Raw genomic sequence first — 10,951 nt, 5'->3', positions numbered from 1 at the left:
TCCGAACTGTCCGATAGCAATCTGTGAAACTTGAATCAAATAAATTACTTTGAATGCAATCAGACGACATAGATCTTAAAGTTTATTTTGAGATGCAGGCACGGAATGAATATAAATCCGAACAATAAGATAAGCTTATATTTTCCCTGTGTAAAATAAAACTACTGCCGACGGGGGCTCGCTGGCTTATGCAACTCATGTGGCCTGTCCAGTAGTCCGCCGGCTCGAAGGGACCTGCAGAGAATGAGCCACCGAACTCCAAACACCACCGGCAAACACCAACGAACATTTTGCGGACTCATCTTCATCAGCGCCGCAGATACGACTTTGCCGTACGTGACTGCACTTCTCCCTCTGTCATCAATAGGCCGGAATAATCAGTTTTTTGTCGCGCCATCAGCCTCATCTGCGACTGAAAAATGACCCCTCTTTATCATTAATCACACATGCTGTTTTTATGCCTTCGTCTGTCGATTAGCGCTTCAAAGGCGAAATGGTTCCCCGAAGAGATCAGCAGGTGGCTGAAAGACTAGAACTATCCTAATTGCGTGTGTTGCGCATGCGCCATGATGGCTGGAGTGTTACCAGAAACACATCTTTATTTAAAAAAATGGCTTTGAATAATTCATTTTCTTCCTCCGTCTCTTTTTTGACAAAATGAAATTAGGAACTCTAGTGCTGATGTTGCGTATACGCCGTGGATTAACATGTATAAATATGACATTTATTGTTCTATTCCATGTAGAAAAATACTGGTCTAAACTTTCGATTTCACTCTATTATTTTAATCATCATCAGGTTACGACTTGCAATCTTTAATGAGCTTAAATGAAATCAAACAAACTTAAAATTCGCAAATCGCAGGGGCTATCAAATTGATTTTCGGGGCGGGGGCGTTGTCCCCGTGCAAAAGACGAATTGCAAATGAAATCTCGATGGCAGCGATACTTTGCGAATTCGATTTGAAAATTTACGCGCGTCTGTCAGTTGGCAGCTTTTCGTCTGAGGGGATTTTGTTTTTATTTCGGCTCGCTTTGTTTTGCTATTGCTGGCCCAATTATAGTGTCATAACAATTACGCACGCACACACTGGGCCATAATGAGTTTCTGTTCGGTTTGGGCTAAAAAGAGTGAGAAAAAACTGGCTAAGAGACTGGAGCACGGAGCCAACAGCGAAAAGAGCCAAAACCAAGAGCCAAGATCCAAAGCCATCGCCATCACCGTCCAAAGTTGACCTAGTGGAAGACGTGTTAATGATGGATATGTTCAGATAGGCCACTATGTATAATAAAGCGTTCATTAAAGTTGCAAAAACGCGGGTAAAAATAACCAGAGCCAGCGATAAACCAAAACAAAGGCAACGCTAATGAATAAGAAGTAGTTAATAAACTCCCACGATTATCTCGATTATGGTCAACAAATATCAAAAGGACCATCACTGACTATCAAGGTCCTACGTTTAAATATCTCTTCCTATTATTATAGTTTTAGGCATATGATTTAAATACTTTTGGACAAAAATATTGAAAAAATAATGATATAAATAGATTATGTCTTAATTAAATAAAAGGCTCTTTTGCGGCATGGCCACTCTTGCATGTGACCTTTCCCCGTTACTCCAATTACACGGCCGAAAGTGAAGCCCGACAAAAAGTGAATTACGCCATCGATGGGTGAGAGACCTTCGCCGGAATCCCTCGACCACAATAAACCGAATTAACGACAGTGGCAGCCACAGCTGATCAAAACAAAACAGTTCGGTTCCGAGCCACGCAAATGATTTAGCGCACTGTCATTGAGGCTGCTTCTGCTGCCTCCGCCATCGAGAGTGAAGTGTTGACTTTCATCTCATTGTTGCCCCCGAGCCCAAAACCCAAAGCCCAAAACCCAATACCAAAACCGAACCCAATCCCCATCCCCATCCACACTCCCAAACTCCAACTGCAGATCGTGCCCCAACGCAGGGAGACACGCTACGCAGCAAGTCCTTCACTTTGGAGCGTGAAGGTTTCCAAAGAGCCAAGGCGCCCTCAGCACACTCAGAAAAATGTCTTTCGGACGGTCTCTCAAATATTATAACGAAATCCATCTTAAAAGTCTGCATCGCTTTCTTTTCTGTATTAAAAATCTATAACACTATATTATGATCATCTTTTTAAACTGTCTTAAACGTTTTTATAATTGTCAAGGATAAAAGTTAAGATATCTTTGGACATGGGCTCTCTAGATTATATCATAAATTTTGTCTGGCTTTCAATATAGACAGCTTAATAAAGTAAATTGCAAGCTTAGTAAAATGGTTTATGGTTTGGTGAAATGTTTTCTCTGTATGGAGCGGAGCCAAAGTCATTGCCGGTTTTGGGTCTTTGCGAAAGTGTGTGTCGAGATGTAAATAAACCTCATTTACTCCAATTTACTGCCAGCTTCATTTCCAGTCGAATGCAGTCGTCTTCCCTTTCATTGTATTTTTATCGCACCTCTTCGGCCGCCATCTGCGACTCCACAGGTGCTCATCCGGCGTCATGACATAATGGGCACAATGGGGCCTCCTGGCCCATTCCATCGGATCGGGGACTTCTTTCACTTCTGTCAGAATATGCGCAGGTTTCTGGTTTGCGAGCTTCTTTCGAGGTCAGCTGGGTGTCGCAACCGCAATTCCGAATATCTCGTGACTCAAGCCCCTCCTCCAACAAATCTTAAAATTAACCCTTTAAGGTTTAACCACACGATGTTGTAGTATGAATACTTTGATGTATTTATATGGTACGAGTATGAACTAAAAAGCTTAGATTAAACTGATATGGTTAGTATTGCACTTAGTTTGACATTTCGGCTTGTCAAAGTGTTAAGTGCATTTTTTTGGGGCTCTAGCGATTGCCCCACTCTTCTGCAAATGTAAATTTAATTTGGCTCCTTGGGAACCGTAATTATACGCCCCGTGGTGCCAGAGCAGAGCCCTACTGCTCCACATCGCGATCTTACGAATTGTACGTACTACTCAGGCCCGGCCTGGGCCCCTCCCAACTCCCCCGATTCGCATTTCCCAGCCCATTTCGTAATCTTCGTGCCCATGTGACGCTGATGCTGATGGATGACGAGCCCACGTTGCGACTTACCCACAATTGAAATGCAACTGCAGTTGGGCAACGGGAAATGCGAACTGCAGTTTCGTCATTGGAGGAGCCATCCCTCATGGCCAAAAAGTATGTACATATACACATTTTGGAAGCCCCGTGATCCTCCTGGGCTGTCGAAAAATCTCTGCGGCTGCGGCTGGGTTGTTTACCTTTGGGATCAATCGCGATGGTGGGAAAAATGGAAAAATCACTTCCTGGTCCGCCGCGCATCGAAGGAAAGTGCCAAAGAAAATTTCAAATACCAAAATCGTTAGCGACATTTTATTTTTCGGCCTTTTCTTTTTTTCTTCTGTCTCAACGTTGTTTTCCATTTGGAAATTTTGTTTTATTGTGAGAAGCGCACTGCCAAGCGGCCAAAGCAAAAACAAGTTGCGGACGAAGTTTGGCGATAATGACGTTCCCGAGTGGACGAGTTGGCACGAAGAGCTGAAGAGCTGGGCACCGGCGGGTATAAAGAGTGGCTCTGCTGGCCAGGGAGATGCATTCAGTCGCTGGTTCCCCACTCGGAAGCAACCAAATTCACTCCACTCTACTCTACTCAACTCTTCCCCCCAACAAACACTCGTCGCTATGAACTCCTTCTCAGTGGTAAGTAGCATTCGATCTTGAAGATCGAGCCTACGAAAAATCGGACCTATACGGATAACGTACCTTAAACGGATTTAAAATGCCAAAAGTTCAGAGGCTCCAATTCTCTATTACTTGAAAAAGATGTTCACAGAGTTTCCAATTCTCTCAGATTTCAAAAACCTCCTCAAGTACTTTTTCTGAAAATTAAATGATCAACTCAGAATCCCAGAAAGAATCGAAATATAGTAGCTATCGAGTAGCAGATTTGGACTAGGATCTACACCACCGATCTTCATCTGATCTGGCCACTGTGGACTACCCATTAACCCCCGTTTCCCTTTTCCAGTTCTTAGTGTTCGCTCTGGCCGCTCTGGCTGCGGCTGAGCCACCATCCGGATACAACTATCCCCGCGGCGGAGGCGGCGGCGGTGGCGGCGGATTCGGAGGTGGCTTCGGCGGTGGATTCGGAGGTGGCGGCGGCGGTGGTGGCGGCGGTGGCTACCAGGCTGTGAGCGGCGGCTTCCAGACGTCCGAGGGCCAGAACGTGGATCCCCAGCTCTTGGAGCAGGTTCGTCAGATCCTGCTGAACGAGGAGAGCAAGCAGGGCGGCGGCGGAGGTGGTGGAGGCGGCGGCGGCGGCGGTGGCTATCCTAGCGGCCCGTCCAGCAGCTACGGTCCTCCTTCCACCAGCTACGGAGCCCCTGGCATCGGAGGCGGTGGCCGTGTGGTGGGCATCGACCTGGAGGGCGTCCGTCAGGCCATCCAAGTGGCCCAGTTCGCCCAGCAGAGCACCCAGCAGGGAGGCGGTGGTGGTGGTGGATACCCCAGCGCCCCATCTGGATCGTATGGAGCCCCCTCGAGGCCCAGCGGCAGCTACGGAGCGCCCTTCTAGATCCCCGAAAAGGTCTCACATCCGAAAGACACATCTCTCTGCCAAAAATGAATACCGACGGACACGAAACCGACAAAGACGACACCAACACTATATCAATTTGGGCATCCTGGACCTAGAAAAGGAACTACCGATCCGCTCTGATCCCGAGAGAACTGGTGATCGATCCCCTTCTCAAGCCCCCTTCCAAAACTCAGCGACTGTACCTCTCAGTTCCCCAAACACACTCCGTTTCCCAGAGAACCCCCAAACTCCAATCTCGAATTTCGGCTCGTACCCTCAACGAATCTCAAATTCGGGCCTTCGTTTTGGACTTTTTTTGTAACCCTTGTAAATAGTTATCTCACACTACACGAATACAAGAAAATCCGAAAACGAAAGCCACACAACAACACCCACAACACCAAGATGGAAAAACACCCCAGACAGTGTTATAACGCATTATTAGCTCGTAAGTGTTTTTATTTTATATGAAACAAACAAAGAAACAACAAAAAAAATATGAAAACAATAAAAAAAATAGTAAATTTTGTCACCGTTAAATTACCGCATTGTTTTAATTTCTATATTAATGGGGAGTATCTCAGACACGTTGGCATCTTGCAATACATCATTAAAAGCAACTGACCCCATTTCCCATACTTTACCTCCGAAGCACTCGATGATCTCGTAATGACAATCCATTCACATAGACCAATTCCAATTGAACGAGTTCGCAGCTCTCCAAAATGCCAGTTGTCACTGGCCTCATGCGAGTTTATTAAATACCAAGCCAAACATCTTCAAAAATCCTTTCACTTTTCAACTCCACGATGAGGTAGCTGTAACCCCTGCCCTATCCAAGTACACTGAGAAAAACAATCTAAGATTCATTTTAAAAACAGATCTTAAAAAATCAAATCTATTTTATACATTTAGATTTCAAAGCTCTGTATAATACATCAATGGGATCTTTAAGATATCAGCTGATTACAAGGATAACCTTTTTAGGTGAATACGAGATCTGTATATACGAAAAGAGCTTTTTATGGAAATATGAAAATAGTATTCAAGAAATTCACCAAACTGCTGATGATTGGCGTGATAATCAAACAGTTTTGAGTTTTTAAATGATTTCATTTTATGGATCACTGATCAGTTCAATATAAAGAGAAACTCTTACCAATTTCTTGCTGTGCATGGAGTACTCTCCCCTTCAATTGCTATCGTGCTCGAAATGGAAGATGTAGATGAAGATGGGGATGCGGATGGCGGCTGGAGCCGGAGGGGACGCTCATTACGCCAATATTGCGACAGATGCAGTAGAGACTTTGGGCCCAATGCAGCAGCTGGCGGGGAAGGGGCTGAGGGGAGGATGAGTCGATGGACATCAACTATTGCCACAACTGAAGTTGGAGTTGTGGCTCAGAGCTATAAATGAAGTGGAAGCTGAAGCTGCAGCCACTCAACCAACATTCGGAGTCATTAGGATTGCCCAATTAAATGCGTGCCGAGGTGGCGTACATATATGGAGGTGCACCCAAAAACGATGCACTGGCAGATGAGCCGCCAAATCAAGAGGAAGATGCGGAATTCAAAGATTACAACATCGTAGCCACCGCAAAAAAAATTGAAGATGCCGAAGAATACCTTAATCAATTTTATTTGTGTCCTAACGACACAACAATGGGCTACGATAAATCAAGTTACATGTAATCTTGAATTATTTCATAAAAGATATAATTTCTGTATATGACGAGCTTTGCTTTTAAATTAGTTTATTTTCCAGAAAAGATTCATTTTATGTTATGGGCGATATTATCCAGAGGATACCAGAACTATTGGAACTCAATACACTTATTATCTGAGTGAAAGACTACATCACTATAACCACAATCTGGCCACAGCAATTTAATTAGCCTTGGTATAACAACCGACCAAATGACAGGATCTAAATATAGTCCCAGGTGCACTCAATCTTCATTGTTTGGTCTCCAGAATCGCCTACCCGATGCGAATGTTCAGCCTAGGATCCCAGTCATCGTCGTATTTCTTATCGCTGACATTGGCAAATATTTGGGCCGTAATCGGTGGGCCAACGGTGTTAAGCTGTACGCACTCCGGGAAAGGGTCGTATAACAGGTGCCACGCCCCCTGCAAACCTGCTATAAGTATTTACCCCTGTCAAAAAAATTAAATTATGGAAAGACAAACACTGAAAATGGAAAGTTTCAGCAGACGTGAGAAAAGTAAATAAATATTTTCTTAAGAAAACACCATGTGATGGATGTTGTGTCTTCTATGCATGATTATAACATTCTTCCAAAAACATTATGTCTTAGAAAAAATCAGACTAAAGTTCAACTGCAACTAAAGAAAAGTCAGCGTAAGTGATTCAAAACCTGTCAAATTTATCTAAGGCTTGCCTCCTAAATAAATTATTTTAAGGCTAAAAGTCCTCTTGGATAAAGTGAAGTAGCCTTAGGCTTAACGAAAGCCACCTTTTATGACATAATAAAATTCTAATTTTGGGATTACATCCAAAGAGAGTAAGCACATTCCATCTGAATGCGTGTTTTGGAAGGTTCACAGACCTGCAAATAAAACTAGTTACAGATGATTAGCTTAAAACAAAGACAAATAAACCACAATTACTGATTAGCTTACAAAGTTTTATACAAATAAAAGGAATGTTTATAATTAAATAACATCGGAATAACAACTAGAGAAAGTAGTTAACAATAATAAGCAAACTAACAATGTAAAACTATAAAAAATATTTGATGTTTTCGTAATATACCGTTTTATTTAAATTCAACTACTTAAATATTTTTTAGGTATGATACATTAATAAAATTTTTATAAATGTAATTTAGTCCTAACGCCTTACCCTTAAGTGTAATTTATGATCCCCTTTGTAACTGTAATAAATATTTCTCTCGGTTTCTCCTTGTACTCTGAATCAAAGCAAAAGTGAAACAGTAACACGCAAACAGTTCACACGGCAAAACACACTGTTCCCGATAATGGTGCTACCCGATTCTATAGTTCAAGTTCTACTCCAACTCTAGCACTCGCATATTTTCACCTCCCCCGCCATCTGGGAACGCGAAGATGGCCCCGCGGCCCAGGCGCAAAAATAATACAATATAAGAGCGGCATGCCGGACAGATAAGTGGAGCACTAAGCCCCGGATGATTTACGTTGCAACGTCAAGTTCAGATAAGGGGCGCCCCCGGCGGGAGCTATATTTAAGTACAATCCAGGCCAGGGCCCGCAAGTTTGCCTCCAGCATCCGTGATATGTGAACCGGTTAGACCGGACAAAACACCCACCAGAGCTCAAGAGTCAGGATCTGGAAGATCCGCATAACTACGTATAGGATGTCCATTAGTACCACCACTATGGCCAGTGTCGCTTCCGGCGCTTCGCAGGATCTGCGGTTCGGAATCACGGACTACGTCGTCTTTGTCATCATGCTGGGTGCCTCTGCAGGGATCGGAGTATACTTCGGGTTCTTCTCAAAGACCAAGAACACCACGGAAGAGTATCTGCGCGGCGGGAAGAAGATGCAAACCCTGCCCATAGCCATATCTCTGGTGGCCAGGTGAGACTATAGCGGTGCCCAGCGGTCCCAGCCGGAATTCTCCCGATTCCGTCACAATTTATCTTTCTTTATTGGCACCCGTAAACGCGGGTTGCGTCAATTTCTCCAAGTGTTATAAGTGCGCTGTGTTCCAAGAACTACTGCGGATTTGTTAAGTCCTATATCATAACGATTGTGCAACCCACACAGAACTGGGGGAATCTGTTTGGGCAATAATCATACATCTTATTTGTACTGTGTACTTCTCAGCTAGAGGGGTACATTGTATTTAAAGGAAGAGATACTAACGAAAAATATATTTTCTTAATCATCCTTTGCAGTCAGTTGTCCGGCATTGCTATTATGTCAATTCCCGCTGAAAGCTATACCTATGGATTTAACTACATATTCGTTGTCCTGGCCATGATTGTCGTTATCCCAATTTTAATTTACATTATTGTGCCTGTCTTTTACGAAAACAATGTTTCCAATTGCTATGAGGTAAGCTCTTAAAACCTGTCTATGATACACCAGATCTAATACTCTTCCTTTTCACTTTAGTATCTGGAGATGAGATTCAATAAGCGGACCCGGCAGTTGGTAACCGCCACATTTGTGATGAACTCGTTCTTGATGTTACCCGTCTATATGTTTATTCCCTCTCTGGCTTTTGCCCAGGGTAAGCCATCAACTTCCCTCGATTAGCGCTTCTCTAACTAAACTCTTACTTTGCAGTTACTGGCATGAATATTCACTTGATCAACGTAATGGTCTCCTCCATTTGCATTTTCTACACGATGCTGGGTGGAATCAAGGCGGTGGTTTGGACCGATGTGGTTCAGGGTGGCATTATGCTCCTTTCCGTGGTCGCTGTGGGAGTTTTGGGCACAGTCCGATCGGGTGGCGTCTCCACAGTTATAGAACACGCCTCTGAAGGCGGACGTTTTAACTTCGAGTGAGTTATATCAATCTGATCTTGAAGGACGACTTAAACACGTTCATTTCTTAGCTTTGGTCTGGACCCTCGTATCCGCATGACTTTCTGGAGTGCCACCATGGGTGGAATCTTCATGTGGACAGGTCATATTGGCTTGAACCAGAGCTGTGTTCAGCGCATCGTCTCCCTGCCATCCTACTTCCATGCTAAAAAGTAACATCTTATACTAATGCTCAGTGTACGGAGAAAAATGTAAATACTTAAATCTTCTCCTCCAGATCCCTGATCATCGCTGGACTCGGCTTCCTGATCATATGTTTCTTCAACACTGTTTCGGGCATTATTATGTTTGCCCGCTACTACGGATGCGATCCACTGCTAGCTGGTGTAAGTCTAGTCCTTAAGCTACTCACATCCAATGCATCGAGATGGAAATAACTAATGTGCTGTTTTTCATTCCTCAGCTGGTCAGCAAGCCGGACAAAATGATGCCGTTCTTTGTGCAGGACATCATGGGCCACCTGGCGGGAATGCCTGGCGTGTTCATCTCCTGTGTGTTCAGTGCCGCCCTCAGCTCGCTTTCGGCCACATTAAACTCCCTGGCCGGAGTGGTTTACTTTGACTATATAAAACCCCGCATTCGCCACACGGAGGCCCGCGCCAACTGGTCCATGAAGCTGATCGTGGTGGTGATGGGTGCCTACTGCATCCTGGGCGGCTTTATGGTGCAGAACTTCAACTCGATCCTACAAACGGTGGTCACCATTACGGGCATCAACACGGGTGCAGTGGTGGGTGTGTTCCTCCTGGGAATGTTTGTGCCCCGCTGCAACGCCAAAACGGCCGTCACCAGCATTATCTTCAGTGTGGTCGCTATGGTCTGGGTCATTGCCAATGGCCAGATGAACTTCAAATCTGGACTGATCAAGTACGACGTGCTGCCCAATTCGCTGGATCAGTGTGAGGCCAGGGGTCTGCACATGATTGCGGATGTGATGTAAGTAGTAAAATCACACAATTTCTTGAAAACGATGAATTGTAATAACATTTCCTTCTTTTTCAGCAACAAGACTGACTTTACTCCCGTCACGTCGAAGCCTCCTTCTGGCGATCCTGTGACCACTGCCTTCCACAGTGATCGTGACTTCTCTCTGTATGACATCTCGTTCTACTGGTACAAGGTTTTGGGTACCGCTCTGATCTTCCTCTGGGCAGTGCCCATGAGTTACATTTGGCGACCCGATAAGAACGAGAAACAGAATCCCAAGTTGTACTCGCCCTTCGTGAGGAAGTTTCTCACTCTCCCTGAACCGGATCAGGAACTCGAGGAGGTGCCACTGCAAGGAGCCAATAACGGTGAGATTCCCCACGTCCGAATAGACCCTGGCGAAAAGGAAAAGGAAGCTGGTATCGAACACTGATTCGTTATAGGTATTTTAGATATTTTAAGACTGAAATATTACCAAGGCGATTAAGTAAACTAAATAAAACAAAATTAAACGTAATGCCTGCTTTTTCTTGAAAACATTTAAAAACTACGTCTAAGGGAAATACTAATACCAATACAAAATTATATAAACCAACTCATCAAGTTGACTTATTCCAATGATTGTATGGAAACCTATTCTAAAAACATACATATTAATTAGTTCAAATAAAAGCAAATGTAGACTGTAGACTGCAGACATAGTGACGAAGACCACCAGGAGAGTGTGCGGAGTGGAGTAGTAAACAAAAGACGAAGAATTGAAGCCGACAGAATAGTTTTAACTAACAACACATTTATAAAATGAATTTGCCTAGCATGCTGTAACTATCTAAAAATTTTATAAAATATATTTCAAGGATTA

At 43.9% G+C, this 10,951-nt stretch overlaps 2 protein-coding genes across 2 annotated transcripts; both read left to right on the top strand.

Annotated features, from left to right (window-relative positions):
- The first annotated feature begins 3,590 nt into the window (after positions 1 to 3,590).
- Positions 3,591 to 5,142, top strand: LOC108010800 (uncharacterized). Its single transcript, XM_017075733.4, has 2 exons — positions 3,591 to 3,725; positions 4,054 to 5,142. The coding sequence occupies exons 1-2, from the start codon at positions 3,708 to 3,710 to the stop codon at positions 4,597 to 4,599; spliced, it is 564 nt and encodes a 187-aa protein (XP_016931222.3). The 5' UTR covers positions 3,591 to 3,707; the 3' UTR covers positions 4,600 to 5,142.
- Positions 5,143 to 7,551: 2,409 nt separating this feature from the next.
- On the top strand, positions 7,552 to 10,606 carry LOC108010869 (sodium-coupled monocarboxylate transporter 2). Its single transcript, XM_017075848.4, has 8 exons — positions 7,552 to 8,185; positions 8,506 to 8,665; positions 8,726 to 8,843; positions 8,900 to 9,119; positions 9,174 to 9,314; positions 9,380 to 9,488; positions 9,566 to 10,098; positions 10,165 to 10,606. Exons 1-8 carry the CDS (start codon positions 7,962 to 7,964, stop codon positions 10,520 to 10,522), a joined length of 1,863 nt encoding a protein of 620 aa, XP_016931337.4. The 5' UTR covers positions 7,552 to 7,961; the 3' UTR covers positions 10,523 to 10,606.
- The last annotated feature ends 345 nt before the right edge of the window (positions 10,607 to 10,951 follow it).

Source organism: Drosophila suzukii, chromosome 3, assembly GCF_043229965.1.
Source record: "Drosophila suzukii chromosome 3, CBGP_Dsuzu_IsoJpt1.0, whole genome shotgun sequence".
Classification (NCBI taxonomy): domain Eukaryota; kingdom Metazoa; phylum Arthropoda; class Insecta; order Diptera; family Drosophilidae; genus Drosophila; species Drosophila suzukii.
Note: the sequence above shows the minus strand (reverse complement) of the source record. Positions and strands in the feature narration are given on the sequence as shown.